This window comes from Patella vulgata, chromosome 4, assembly GCF_932274485.2.
Source record: "Patella vulgata chromosome 4, xgPatVulg1.2, whole genome shotgun sequence".
Lineage (NCBI taxonomy): Eukaryota > Metazoa > Mollusca > Gastropoda > Patellidae > Patella > Patella vulgata.
In genome coordinates, this window is record NC_065882.2 from 66,551,270 (window position 1) to 66,567,325 (window position 16,056).

Genomic DNA, 16,056 nt, shown 5'->3' on the forward strand with positions numbered 1-16,056 from the left:
TCCGTCGACAGTGGAACAGCACATCGGCTACATCCCAACACACCATGGCTTATCAACAATCGTAACGTTTTCACCGAAGACAGATTATCGACTTGCAAAACAAATCAACATGACAACTTTAATTTTGACCAAACCAAAAAGGTGGTAATACTTGGACCCAGCGTTGCTCGGTACTATGAATTTTGTAGTAAGAATAGTAATCAACAGAGATTTCACATTCTGATCAAACGCTCAAAAAAGGATTATATTTTTGTCACTTGTTTTTCTTAATGTAAATTAACTAGTTCATTCAGTTTGATAATATTTAAGTAGATTAGACGACCTATAGTGATGTATTCATACATAATTTATTATTGTATTTGCAAATTAACATAAGGTATAACTAAGCGACGTTTAGACGAGGATATGCTCAATTACTAAATGCCTATCCAAGATGTTATATGCAAATTAATGATGAAAGTAAATACAATTTCTATGTTTAAGGTGATTTACAAATAATAATAACGGTATATCAATAACATATGATATTAAAAATATCAAATACATTATCATTAATATTTATGGTAACTCAAAATGATAAGTTAAAAATAAAAAGTAATCAAAAGAATTATTTTTGTTTAAATTTAAATTTGATTGATTCTGATATCTAACAAAAGTTAATTGAGCGACTTAAATTGCGTACTTTGTTTTGCACCAAAAGAAAGATTATTGCCAGAGCAGCGGTGCCTGGGATATTTAATCTTTTTTCAGAATTACCTGTATTTCCATATTCGGCTTCCGCGCTCTTTGGTACAATACAGTTTTGATTCAAAGTCTTCTGACATTTTAGAAGTGCATTAATTATTTACTGGGACAAAACCGTGAAAGCTCCACACTTATGGTAGAAAAGAATCAGAAGCATATGAACAAGTAAAATACAATTTTCAGTTTTTATGCAACGTTTTCTAATATATTTTTGTCTTTGTGAACTCAGTCCTCTTAACAGGTAACCTTTCAAATGAGAGAAAACTTTGATATTCTATTTATCTTGTTTAATATTATCAGTTATTCAGGAGAGAAATTAATTTCATCATCTGAAAAGGTCAGAAGTCATTCTTTATGTTATCTTTTTCCAATCTAAAAGAATGGCATAACGTCACCGATTAGTTGAGATTAATAATTAATTTGATTAAAACATGAACATTTGTTCTGATAGATACTAACCATCCTAACGCACCTTTTAGTATCATTGAAAATCACATCGCCGTTTACCTTAAGACATTAGGTAAAAACCTCACCTTAATAAATAAATCATAATTGTTTTCATAAACCAATCAATTTTTAATTTCCTCGCAAAGGTCACGGAATGCGAGCTCCATTTTGTCTTTGTGTGATTTGGTCGTTTTGAGGTGCGCTAAACTCTCGTCGATATAATTAATCAAGTACGACCACGTGCCAGATCAATCAACTGCGATTAATTCTTGATTGTCAAGTCTTTAGTAGTAGTTTTATTGTTTCGAATTAATCAAGTACTGTCTGTTATCTTCATTAGATGCAGTTGTTTAAATATCTTGTTAATTTGACTAAATTTTGCATTAAAGTGTAATTTCAAATTTGGAAGAAGATATCAAATTCAAATTTAAGTTTTGCATTTGTTTCAGTGAAGAAGTTCTCGAAAATGAATTCGGCCATAACCATTTTCTTAAATAAGCCGGAATACTTTAAATATTTGTAAAATATAAGATAAAACAATTTAACGATAAATATTATATAATCATCTCTTTGGAGATATTCACCAGTCGGAAAAAAAAACACCTAATTTGATTTGACTTAGAATGAAGCCCTTCAACATGCACCCTGCACGTTTCAAGTCAGTAGCTTGAAGCGTATATATGGTATTAGTGTCAGTGGCTTGTGGCACGAAGTAACAGTATATTGTCGCATACATAATATATTATGTCAACGCTTGGGCGACATAATATATTGTGTTGACGCTCCAAGCGTGTTAGCATATTAGACCTGTAGACTCAGTGGAATGTACGCGTCATCAGAGCGGATCCAGGGGTTGGACCATGGGGACCGGTCCACCCCCTTAACAATAGAAAGTGTCCCTGTAAATAAAAGAGGGCATCCTTATCAGAAAAAGGGCACCTGTGATGTCAGAATTTAAAAAAAGGGCACTTTTCTTTCGGATTAGGGTTAGGGTTAGGGTTAGGACACAGAAAAGAGAGAAAAAACAGAAAAGAAAAAAACAATCGAAACTTACCGATTCCATGATGGAAAATACCGCCAAAATATGTCTCCAAAGCATTCATTGGTTATCAAAGCGCCAATTAAATCTATCGTTGCAAGTTCATGCCTAGTCACCTCCATCCTAGTTCCAAGCGTTGACATAATATATTATATCGCCAAAGCGTTGACATAATATATTATGTATGCGACAATATACTGTTACTTCGTGCCACAGGCCACTGACACTAATACCATATATACGCTTCAAGCTACTGACTTGAAACGTATCGCCTGTTCAACAAGTCTGTATGTAAATCTGAGACACATCGGTCAATCCGTTACAGACAATAGATATGATAGACGCTTGAACTGTTTTAAAAGAGTGGTGCAAATATTTTAGTGGTTTTCCCGGAGTTCAGCGAAGAATCAAACAACATATCTTATTCCGTACTTAGATGTTCGTTATGTGAGCGGGTCTAGGTTATTTTATTTATCACATATTAAAAATAAATTACATATATTTTCTTGGTAAAACTTTAACTCCACTTTAAATTGCATACATGTATCTGTATATTTGAATTTTTAGATGTGAATATTTAAAATAAAATTTATCTTTTAGATTTTGTCAATATATATTATACAAATTGTATATTGTGATAAAACTAATTATTTATGGTTTTAATTAACTAAAATTAAATTTCACACACGCGTAAGACTATTAAAAGTTATATCAAATGAAGAATGTCTGATAACAATGATCAATTCTGTTAATTTCCTATCCATAGCGTGTTGACGCCGTTTATAAAAAAAATATTAATTCTTCATTGTATATTTTATACTGCTAAATCATTTATTGAAAAAAAAATCTGAGAAGATTGATTTTTATTTTTATTTTGGTAAAAGGATATTTGGTATTCAGACCACAGATCAAGCTGATTCTCCCGTCTTATAATTGTCTCTTATCGTACCATTAATCTATTATTAATCTACCCAGACACGCAATTTGTAAAAACACAATTTAGATTCACTCATGAAAAAAACATCGATATAAATACCCCGAATTAATTTCTTTAATTTTACGTCTTGTGTTAGGTAGACGAAACGAAGCTCAAAATCCAACAGGGTGATTTATTTTATTCTTCTTTTTCGTCTCCTGAGATTTACCTGACATTTCATGTTTTTATATAGTTCTCTTTGTCTTCCGACATCTCAAAAGATCAATGGAGCGATTTCCACAAGCTCACGAGCTCACGAGATCAATATGATTAACCAATGATTTTGTTCAGCGGAAATGATGTTTTCCTTTTATCAAAATTAAAACGCCAAAACCACCGTAGCACATGACAACATACGGTTAACCTTTCCTTTCGTTTCATTGGCATTTGCATTCCGCTTTTTACAAATCCCTTTTGGTTGTGTTTAAGAGATCTAAACGGCGACAAAGATTTGTGATAAATATTTAATTTTTCCATCAGCAAACGTGAAAGTGCAGGTGTAAGAGCAGAGGTTGTCGTTTAATTACGAAAGGTTATTAAGGAAAGAAAATGTCTTCCATATTCTGATCACATGCAAAACAACAAAACATTACAATGGCGATTCGTGTTAGTTTTTAATTCTGTTGTAGATTGGTAATTAAATGCCATGAATATTAAAAATATTTTGCTGAATGTTTTATTGCGGAAATTAATTTTCCAACTGTCAAAAAGTACATCAAAAGATTTATACGGTATAAAATGACATACCCCTTTGTCGATCTTCATTATCCCGGTTGGTGCAGAAAAGTAGGACTTTAAACCCTATTTCGTTCATTCATTCAAACCCCAGATCTATTAATATTGAATTAATATTTACAGTAGTCTTTAGTATTTTCAGATTGCATTTTAATATAAGAAAAATATCCAAAAATTTATTAAGAATGGGTCCGTTTCTAAGTTACTTCTTCGTGGAAATTGAATAATCGACCATCTTACGAGTATTTTTCTAATTTGGTATTTTATTTAGAGCATCACAAGTAAAATGCTTTCCTTTATTAAACCTATTTTAGTTAACTACTGATAATAATTCTAACAAGAATAATTCAAACTGAATTCGATTACCTTATTTCCTTTTTGGTTTGCACATGAACATACATTGGCACTAAAAAAAAATAATATGTTGTTTGACACTTTATTTATAGCTTTCTTGATAATTATAAGACTGATGCTAATTGCAAGTATGTATCATACTAAATGATTACGGCGGGTCTTTGATTTGATAGTTCGTTAATATTTTCCCGTTTTTAAGTTTTTTAATTTATTGACCAGTATTTGATGTGTCTTTTAATAACATGTTCTGTCCTTATATTCATTATCCATAGATCACTTATCCTACTTGCTGTTTGTCTTATTTTCGTCCTTGTGTTTGTCCTATGGTTTTCTGATTGGGTTTTCTTTAGTAAAAGTTAAAGATGGTATCGATACTATGACTGTTGTTGAGGTTAAGTCGCGTCAATTACATAGTTATTTATTTAAGATATCTATATTATGTTAGTTATAAGTTTTAGGTGAATCATTGACATAATTCTTTTACTTGAGAGTAATCTAACCTAACATATTGAGGCAATAACAATAGGTAGGGACGCGATAACAGTGACATAAAAGACTCGCATGGATGAAAGTTTTTAAAACAATTCTTCCACAAACAGCAGTTTTTATATTATCTTACTACAAAGCGATCCTCGAATTCTATAACGTAAATTCACACATTTTAACGCAAGTAGTAGTCAGGTAGTTAAAGTTGTGGAGTGAAATGAAGTTGAGTTTCATGGCATACAATGTGATATGCTAAATTTTACATGCAGATTTAAACAAAGATTTTATTAAAACATTATTTTTTTTTCTTTTTTCAGAACCCCAAGATCTGTCACCAAGACCTTCCCCACACGTGATGACGATTTCTATTAGTAAATCCCCCTCTCCTCCACTACTGGGTACAGATGTGGGGATAGGATCACCAGAATCATATCGTAGTTTATCACCGTCTACTGGACCTATCCGAAAGGGAATGCCTGGTTTAAGTTGTTTAGTATGTGGTGATACATCCAGTGGTAAACATTATGGTATTTTGGCTTGTAATGGATGCAGCGGATTCTTCAAAAGAAGTGTAAGACGAAAGCTTATTTACAGGTAAAAATATACAAATTTTATTCTGAATGACTGTAGACTGAGCAACTAACAAATACCATAAACACAAAAAGTTCTGTTTTTAAAACAATTCAACAAATTATTGTTTTAAAAAACAATTCGAAAATTTGTTTTCTTAAATTTGCTAACCTTTAGTGGAGAACTTCTGTCGATATTTGGGGTTTCGAACTGTAACCTAAAGTGTTATGCGTTGCTCGATTTTTGCATTTATATCCGGTAACATCTTTTCATTACCGTGTGGAACACTAAAATGCCGACTGACTTTATTTTCGTAAATCGATATTCCATCATTTTCTTTTTAAAGAAACGATTTAATAAGATATATTTGTGGTATAAAAAGAATAGGCTTGTGTTTAATTACACATTTCTGTTGATAATGGCGGAGTTTGAATTATAGATATAAAAAAAGAAATTTGGTTTAAACAAGTTCTTCATTTTCTTGTTGTCATTTAGCAAAATCTTCTTATAATCATCGGTGATGGATTTGAACCTTATGGGCTTTTATGACATTTTAATATTCTCAGAGTTTCGAAGAGTTTTGATTTTAAGTGAGTTTAAGATAAAATAATTTAGAAATCATTGAGATGTTTTTCGATTGAAATGAGTTATCTCCGATGTTTTTTTCTATAATGCTATACATACACTATCCGTGTTTGAACGTTGTACACTATGAATAAATTTTCTCAGAACATGAAAACCTTGACGAAGTTGTATTAGTTCAGTCAAACAGTTTCAATTTCTTTCGTCAATGAAGTCTATTTTTTAATATTTGCTTTTTCGTGGTTAATCTTGTGTGTTTACAATTCGTAAAAAAGTGGCAATAAATGTTGAAGAGTTAGAGCAAAGCATAAACACAATAGTAGTATTATCTACGCTGTTTAGTAAACACGCTTTTCAAAATGGCGAACAATGGCGATCGGGGGGATTAAAAGAGCTCTTCAATTTTTGAAGAATAAAGACGACAGGAGAGTGGGCTGAGATCGAGAAAGACCACACACTAATTTAATCTGTGTGTGTCATCAAAATTTAACGGAAAGGTCCCAGATTTCATGGAGATTTCATTTATAATAAGAACCGAGGTATGGAACTCAAATGTCAAATATATAGAAATAGTCCAATTAGCTTGTCTGGAAGTTTCAAGTCAAAATTTATTTTCTTGATTCGCTTAATGGAATTATGTATTGCAGTGACTTTGTAATCGCGCAAACATTCGCCATTAAAACTTACGTAAGTTATCCAGACACTTGGAATTTTGAACCCTCCTGGAAATAAACAGTTTATTCATTTTGTAAAATTATATATAACATAAACTGAACTGAACTTTATTACAGGCGGAGCAAAAAGTTTGCTGTTGTCAAAGCATGTATACAAATATAAATAATATACATTGATAATTAATAAAAGTATAAATAACAATAGAGTGTAAATACCCCCACATAGCTTCATATCTTATCACCGATTAAGATAGTCTTTCATACAGAATTAACTAGTTTTATTCTCTAATATACACCCGGGACTGTCCCCTTAAGATTATCCATATTTAAGAAGTATTTTAGAGGGATACGAATGTTTTAGAATTCTTTTAGCGGGATATTGATCAAATTACCTTTTGTAACTTCTGACATTGTCAAGTAATTGGGCACGTGTCCCTTAGTGGTCTAGTGTTATAGATCATAAAGCTTATAATATAGAAAAGCAAACCACTTTGGTAGAATACAAATGAATATTTTCCCCAAGCCACATACACGTACCAAAAATAAAATGAAAATCAATAATGAAACTATATAATTCAGCATAGATATTACATGTATGTTTATTTATTTAGAAATAGAAGTAATCGTATGTTTATTCATGCGGTCAGATATTTATACGGTTACAGATTTAGAAATATAAGTAATTTATGCGGTCAGAGATTTAGAAATATAAGTAATTTATGCGGTCAGAGATTTAGAAATATAAGTTTTTTATGCGGTCAGAGATTTAGAAATATAAGTCATTTATGCGGTCAGAGATTTAGAAATATAAGTCATTTATGCGGTCAGAGATTTAGAAATATAAGTCATTTATGCTGTCAGATATTTAGAAATATAAGTCATTTATGCTGTCAGTTATTTAGAAATATAAGTATTTTATTTCCAAATATACCTATTTTATACAGTGAGAGATTTAGATATAAATATAAGCAGTCATATATATTTATTAAGAAACATCAGAATTCATAAGGCTATTATTGTTCTAATTTAGATGTCAAGCTGGAACAGGGATGTGTAATGTTGATAAAGCACACAGAAATCAGTGTCAAGCCTGTCGCCTGAAGAAATGTATTACATTGGGCATGAACAAAGATGGTAAGTGTATACGTATATATTTATATATCATTGTCTTTAGAATTCAAATTATACCACTTAAAGTGGTATACGTAAGAAAGTAAGTGGTTTATTTCTACAAAATTTGCAACCTCACTGATGTTTAAATCAAATACATCAAATTGGGTAGTGCGAACAAAGGCATTTATTTGACATTGTTATGGTATATAGTATTCGCTTATTTGGAGACAATGGGGTTATTACAATATTTATACATTTTTAACAACTCGCCTACAACTATTAACATGTTTGTTATGTGTCCAAAAAACCCCCAACAGGGCTGGTTTATTTGTTTCTTCATCATTAAGTAAAATGCAAATGCTGAAAATGGAGGCGTGAGAGTGAAAACAGACATACGTGTATTTATATCTGCTCCATATCTAGAAATGTATTTGTATCACGGATGAAAAGCATCGATGAAATCAGTATAATAATGGTATTATTGATATTATAAAGTCTATGTTATATACGAATAGACAGGTGTTAATCCCCACAATATTTACATTGACTAGTATTTCATATGTGATATACAACATCAATACATGTAACGAAAGAACAGCAAAACAAATGCCACAGTGCAGTTTTTCTGGCATCGTTTTAAGACTGCAGTTTAAGAAACTATTTTTGCTCTAATCTCATTTAAACACACACTGGATGTCATGTGTCTCGGCGTACTACATGGATACTAGCTTAATATTTTAACTCCGTTATAGGGAATAACGATAGTTCTGTGTGTGTGTTAAAAAGCTTTATTTAACGGCTGCTTCTCTTGAAGTGATATCGCCTACAAGACGAAAATATTGAATACTCTGATTATAGTTAACTCATTAAAACTAATCATTTCAAAATAGTCAATTAAAATTAATCAGTTTTACACAACTTTGGGCTAATGTATATTTTACATAGCAGACATAGCCCCGATACAATGCGCATCGAGAGGCATTTATATTGTCGTTTACAGCAAATTGTCTTTTTACACCAATATTCAACTTTCCACATAATATGACGCGTTGTTTGGTTCACCTGTTATTGATAATATAAACACCACTATCAAAGTCAACATTTTTTACCAATATTCAAAACACATTTAACACTTTTATTGTTTTAGCTTTAGACGTTAGTTGGCTTTTCCCTTAAAATATGGATTATTGATAATCCTGTAGAGTCAGACAATGTACTATATAACGTCTGAATAACGTGTATTGGGTTTATAAGTACATTAGTTATTTTCGATTAAAAGGGTGTCAATTTTGTTGAAGTCTATGTTTTTACTCGTGTAGATACAACTGCATATAACAAATGTTAGAGTTCAACAATCGCTTTTGAATTTTAAATCGAATTAACATGAAATGAAATGGGATTTAATGTCCAACTGGGCTAATGAAGACGGGCATACACCATACAGTGTGCTATGAGGGAAATTTTGCCCGGACAGCCACACTAAGGCCTACTCTTATTTTAAATTCCAACTGTCAAGGGATATTTTACGTGCACGCCAATTTGTATACGGGACCTCGGTTTTTCGTCCTGAATCACTGACAAGGGGGAACCACGCCGGAAAATCTGAATGAACTTTCTTGGTCAATTCAGCGATCGAATACCCGACCTCCTGGCTAGCAAGCCAGCGTCTGACCCACTTAGCCGCCGTGACCCCGAATTAACACGAGTTTAAACGCAACGTAAGATCAAACTATGAAAAATCACCAAGTTAAGACAACAACTATATAATTATATACAGTGAAATATGGCCGTGCTTTATAATCAATGCGAATACTATATACCCATCTACTGTTCCAATAAAATTCAAGAGCGAACAACGGTTATCAAGAGTCTTTTTCCAACATTCGGTTTCTCCCAAATATGTTTCAGTTTTTTCATTATGAGCATTTCACTGGATGCGATGTCGATTATTAAGAGATTCTGTACCCCAACTGATACAACCAAAAGACATAAACAATTACATTACATTCGCGAACACCTGGTATCACTTTCCAGTTGTGATGTTGTAAACCCAGTTGTTGCCCTGAATTTGTCGAATTCGTCCCCTAAAGGTTTTAAATTTATATACTGCTAATTGTCATAGATTTTGCTTGATTTTGTTTATTTATTTACAAGGGTGTGACATATCTGATAGTGAATTCTTAATCTTCATTATTTAGTTTTTCAGAGGTAGCATAGTAAGTAATACCGGCGTTGTATTGTCATAAACTAATTTTTGTAGTTATCGTGTCTTCAGCTGTACAGAATGAGAGACAACCGAGGAACACGGCCCAAGTCAGAGAAGATCAGATAGAACGAGAACTAGAACACCCGATGTCTGTAAACAGTGCCACCGTATCAGCCACCCATCCCGCCTTTAGTCCTGGTGCCACCCACAGATTTATGGCCAGCCTAATGACAGCTGAAACCAACGCCAAGCTAGAGCCCGATGATACGGGTAAGACACTTATTTTTATACCTTTGATTTGGTCTTCGGGCACTTCTACATTCCTTCGTAATGATTTATACGAGGCAAACTGAAAACGTTTGTCGAATGGTTCGAATGTCAGAAAAAGTCAGGACTCTGCGAATACGTTAGTAGTGAAACGAATCCAGTGATATTTGATGTTTAAAAATGAATAAAGAGCAATGTCGCCGTTTGGGAACCCGACTCGTTGTAAAATATCAAAAGGATAAACGGTAGCTAACCCCATCACTCCACACGCAGGTATCCACGGTATGCTCCACTCCAGTTTATTCATTTATTTACTAATTGATTACAACGGTTGTTGTAACATATAAATATAATAAATAGTATTGCTACCCAATTAATCTAACACAGATTATCATGTTAGCCAGCGATTGTAACGGATGATGCTGTTTAATATAGCATTAAAATACATATGATACAAAGCTATTTGAGAAATTCACATAGCTAATAGATGTTACATTACCTGCCCAAATTTGTGACTTGGGACTTTGTCTAATATTTATGATAATTGTTTATTACAGGACTGGATGAGAACATAGATGTGACTAGTGTTGAACAAGAGAGACCACGACCACATACAGCAGTTTATCCCGAACCTATTATGTTCCCCGCTGGACAAGAAACTATCTATGAATGTTCTGCACGTCTTCTTTTCATGGCTGTCAAATGGTCGAAAAATTTACCTTCATTTTCCAATTTACCTTTCAGAGATCAGGTAATTATGTTGAAATATTGTTTATGAACTTTACATTTTGCTCATTATATATTTGTTTATGAAAATTATAACATGTTAGTTCATTTGTTCACAATCTGATTAAAATACAGATCTTTATTTCGTTTCGTTTTTTTATACTTTTGATGGCCTCTACTACATGAAGATTTGACCAGTTGCTGTGTGAGTCACGTCAGGGGTTATAAGAGCGACTTTTGACCCTATGACGTCAGACATTTGATCAACCAATCAGCGTTGATGTTTCTAGTAGGATACCCACAGTTCCGTGCACTGCACGCCAAGAACTCGCTGCAACAGATCGTTTCATTGGCTAATACCTCGCATCAAGCAGAACACGGGTTATATAACAAATCTTCCAGATCCTAGTGTATTAAAGACAAGTAAATCGAAATTTGGAACTATAAAAAGCGAAACGAAATAGGATCTGTGTTTTAATGAGATTGATTTGTTCACAAACAAATATATTTTCTTTGAACTCGAAAAATATATTTCCTAACTTGAAATATTTTGCTCTTTAGCATTTGTTGCTTTGTATCGATGTAGGTTTGTTCGGGGGCTTGAAATATTTATTAATTAACGCTTAATGTTTGTTACTGCTGCGATTGTAGAACGCATGCGTAACGAAAGGATGTTTAAACATTGTAATAATGGATGAATCATTATTCGTTGAAATATTCATAATGTTTGAGGACGTCGTATAAAAAAATGACCGAGCATGGCAAATCAAATGTCGCAAAACAGTGGAACGCAAAACCGTTTTATGAACTATATACCAATGCCAAGTCACACCATTTTCAACAATATTCTCTAATAGGAATTTAATTAACTGTTTCAGGTAATATTATTGGAAGAAGCGTGGAGTGAATTATTTCTATTGTGTGCTATTCAATGGTCGATGCCAATGGAAGCGTGTCCACTTTTTATACTTCCCGAACATGCGCACACAGGACAGACAGGCAAGGTCTCACCATACAGTGACATGCGTATCTTACAAGAAGTGATGAACAGATTCAAGGCTATCTGCGTTGATCCAGCAGAATTTGCCTGTCTTAAAGCCATTGTTTTATTTAAGCCAGGTAAATAAATTGTAGTTCTGCATATTTAATAAAACATCGCTTTATCGATTTAACACCTTAAAATATCAAATATCTTTATTCGAATTGGAGAACGCAAAGTCGGAGGGAGATGTGATATTTTGCTAATATGATTTACAACATTGGCCAACAACACATTAAGAATGTTTAGTGTTTCTATATAATGTGCTATATCAAGGTTGTGAAGGTGTCATGATAACGGCGGATACGATCTTAGAAAGGTTACCAGCAAACCTTCTTACACATTTGATCTGTAATACCATGTATTTATAATTCACAGAAACACGAGGTTTAAAGGACCCACAGCAAGTTGAAAATTTACAGGATCAAGCACAAGTGATGCTTGGTCAACATATTCGGGCACAGCACCCCACAAGACCATTCAGGTACATATTTTAATTAAAGTTAAGAAAATGTTAAGGCGGACAGCATGTAAGCATCTAAAATTAGTTTTTGACCGTCAGCACCTAGTTTCAGACAGTATTCTACTTTAAAGATATGCCGCAGACAGTTTGTAGAGCTAGCCGATAGGAACTGAGTAAAACGAAGCGAACCCTTTATTTGATTGATACAGTTCAGGTTATATTATATGCAAACTTAGAAGACAATCTTCCAAGCCAGACATACACTAGTTAACTAGCTATCTGGGACGTACAAACTTTTAGACGTTTCTGGCGTAACGAACATTCATGAAAAACTACGCAGTCAGTGGATGTCGAGTCTAAGTTTATCTGGAATATGATATCATTCAATGTGATATACATGTATGTTCTTAATGAGAGTGATTACTGCGCTTTAAAAAAATAACTAGAAATGTTATTAATATTAACATGAGAGTGATTACTGCGCTTTATAAAAATAACTAGAAATGTTATTAATATTAACATAAATAAGTACACCTTGCAGTAGCATACTTAGGGTTTGTGCTACCCAGCAAAATACAACTTAATACAAATCAAATATTCTTAAAATGTTACTGAAGAGGCCGCCTTCTACTACAAAGTTGTACACTTAAACCGTGAACTTCGAAAATAACGGAAAATGTTACCAGGTGTTACACAATCTGATTAAAACACAGACCCTATTTCGTTTCGTTTTTTTATATTTCAAAATTTCGTTTTACTTGTCTTTACTACACTAGAATCTGGAAGAGTTGTTAGATAACAGGCGTTCTAGTTGAGGAATTAGCCAATGAAACGGTCTGTTAAGGAAAGTTCTTAGCGTGCTCTGCTCGGAACTGTGGGTGAACTCCTAGAAACGTCAACGCTGATTGATTAATCAATGTCTGACTCTACAGGGTCAAAAGCCGCTCGTCTGACCCCTGACGCAATATCCCAGTACAACTGGTCAGATCTTCATGTAGTGTAGGCCATCGAAAGTATAAAATAAACGAAACGAAATATAGATCTGTATTTTAATCAGATTGGGTGTTACGTAAAGAATACACTGCCTCGAACAAATCACCCTTAGGACACGTTTACTTACTTCAATACGACAATGTATACATTTATAAATTATAATGTTTCTCGTTTCAGATTTGGTAGATTATTACTCACACTTCCTGCTTTACGATATATTCCATTTGACCGAATTGAGCGACTCTTCTTTGGTAGAACAATTGGAAACATGCCTATGGAAAAGTTGTTATGTGATATGTTTAAAAGTTAGTCGCTTCAAAAGAAACTGATATAAAACTGAAAATAAATTGTGCAATAAACAGTGTAAAGATATATATATATAGTTGTAAATAGAATAAATTATACATATACATTCAACGGTTATTATATAATACTCTGGCATTCCAATATTGTAAATAAATTATTTAATTCTTTTCATTAATTATCAGATCATACATCAGGTTTAAATTTTGTTTAAACCTTACTGTCAGGAACACGTCATGTAACGTTATATTTATATTTGAATAATAAATGTCCAATTGTTTGGCATGGGGAATAGTCTTTGTGCAATGGGGTTCTAAAGTTTTAGGGATTTGTATTGCCTATGTTTATTTTATTAACATTCATTTGGCTGCGATTTCTCTGTTGCTTTCAATCTTATTTATAATTTGTCTAAGACAGCAGCATATAGTTGATTATTTTACAACTGTGATGGCCATGTATCGATCAAACTGATTTCACCCTGTTTCTCATGTTTCTAGTGCAACTGCTGTTGTTTAATTTTGCCGAATTATTCCGTTAGACTGACTGTGTATTGTGGCCACTGGTAGGGTGATTTTGAACATTTCAGACCTCTTCTCGACCCACAACGGGTAGTCATCTTGCAAAGGGCAACGGCGAATTGAGCTGCCTTGTATTCATGAGCCAAAACGTTTGCCGGTTATCTGGTGATGGTCTGAGCTAATCAAAGAAAGTATACAATACAATAACGACACTAAATCTAATAAAGCGCAAACACTATTAAGAAGTGATTGCGAGGGTTAGTATGGCCTTAGTCTTACTAAATTTTAACATTATACTTATACTGTAAATATCTAATCTGTATATAAACTGAACATTTTGTAAATATTATCCAATTTATTACACTTTTACGCCAATATATTATTTATTTATTCATTGTATTATACTTAGTTTAAGAAACTGTGAAAATGCGATCTTGATTTCTTGGAGTGCTACAAGAACTGCCCACGAATCTATTTTAAGGCTATACTTTATCTGAAGTAGGCTACCTCATGTTGAGAGTTCATTGTCAATATGGCTAAGGTGAGCAGCGGACATATTCTAAAACCTGACCGATTTCGTCCTCATAACCTCTGCAGTTATTTCAAGAAGATTCAAAATTGACGGTGACTTGGCGAAATATTACTCAAAATAGCGTCATTAATTTTCCTTGTGGTCTTCAATTACTATTTTTTTTTTTTATCTAATCTACTCGTGTGATTTAAAATCATTCTGAACGTCAGAGACACACAACCTGCGAACATGATCTAGCTATCATTTACGCACGATTTAAAATATGGCCAATTTACTAAAGGCTGTTTTCACATCTCATGTTTAAACATATTTATGTACATTTTTAAAAAAACAACAAACAAACTTGAACATGTAAAATACCGCGTGCAATTAAAATATATACTTTATTGTTTATATTTGTGTTGATTTAATACATTTCTTGTGAAATTATCAGACAAAACCCAAATTCCAACCCGAAAGTTACGGTTGATTCGACCCAGATATTATGATACTTTTTGGGAGTCAAGCAGGGTAAATCTTTTACACAGTGCCCTATTCTGCGATGCCGTTGTTTATTTAAATTTCGAACGGATTATAACTTCAGTTAGTCTGTTTAGCACATTTAGACTTTAATGTGCTTCCTCCTTATGCTAAACCAACACTAAACCCGGTAACCAGAAGGTTTGCTTCCATCACAGCAGAATGATAGGATAAGTAAATGCAGTGGCGGACTATTAAGGTTGTCAGCTTGCCCAATGGCAAGTGGGCCCCTTAGACATTAGACAATATATTTAGAATATAAATTATCAAAAATATATATAAATATTAGATAAAAATTATTAGCATGAAAATTCTAATTACATCGTTTTGTTTCCACTTACATTAAAAATTAAATGACAGAATTGTATTAGTGGGTGGCCCCCCTTTGTCTCCTGGCAACCAATATTTTCAGATCCAGCCCGCCACTGTCTCAGAGATTCATAATATTCCATAGCGAACACTGGGATACCGACCCAACTCTCAACCACGATTAAAAGATCTGGTGGCGAGAAGAATATTAGTATTTAGTTTTCAACTGGGCCGTTCTATAACCGTGTGGCATTTAGAGTTAGCAGTTGTGTTTTCACATCATCTGATAATATATCGAAGACATATAAGATAGACACTCAATCATACAATTAACCACGAAGTCGATTTGCGAACAGTTAAAACAATTAACGTTGTAAGCTCCATCTTAAAACTATCTGTCAAAAAAATAGAATTCCATTGTTATAATCTAAAAATGCTTATTTAGCCTCCGTGTGTATCAA

At 33.1% G+C, this 16,056-nt stretch overlaps 1 protein-coding gene across 2 annotated transcripts in view; it reads left to right on the forward strand.

The window, feature by feature from the left end:
* The window catches only part of LOC126817745 (photoreceptor-specific nuclear receptor), a 29,167-nt gene extending 14,031 nt beyond the window's left edge, over window positions 1-15,136 (forward strand). The window contains exons 2-8 of one of the 2 annotated variants that reach the window (XM_050544884.1): window positions 5,099-5,375; window positions 7,638-7,741; window positions 9,981-10,196; window positions 10,751-10,944; window positions 11,798-12,038; window positions 12,337-12,442; window positions 13,592-15,136. In XM_050544884.1, coding sequence (XP_050400841.1) covers window positions 5,099-5,375; window positions 7,638-7,741; window positions 9,981-10,196; window positions 10,751-10,944; window positions 11,798-12,038; window positions 12,337-12,442; window positions 13,592-13,724 — 1,271 coding nt within the window. In that variant the 3' untranslated portion in view covers window positions 13,725-15,136. The remainder of the gene's footprint in view (window positions 1-5,098; window positions 5,376-7,637; window positions 7,742-9,980; window positions 10,197-10,750; window positions 10,945-11,797; window positions 12,039-12,336; window positions 12,443-13,591) is intronic. The other variant, XM_050544885.1, reaches the window with a different exon arrangement.
* Window positions 15,137-16,056: the final 920 nt, after the last annotated feature.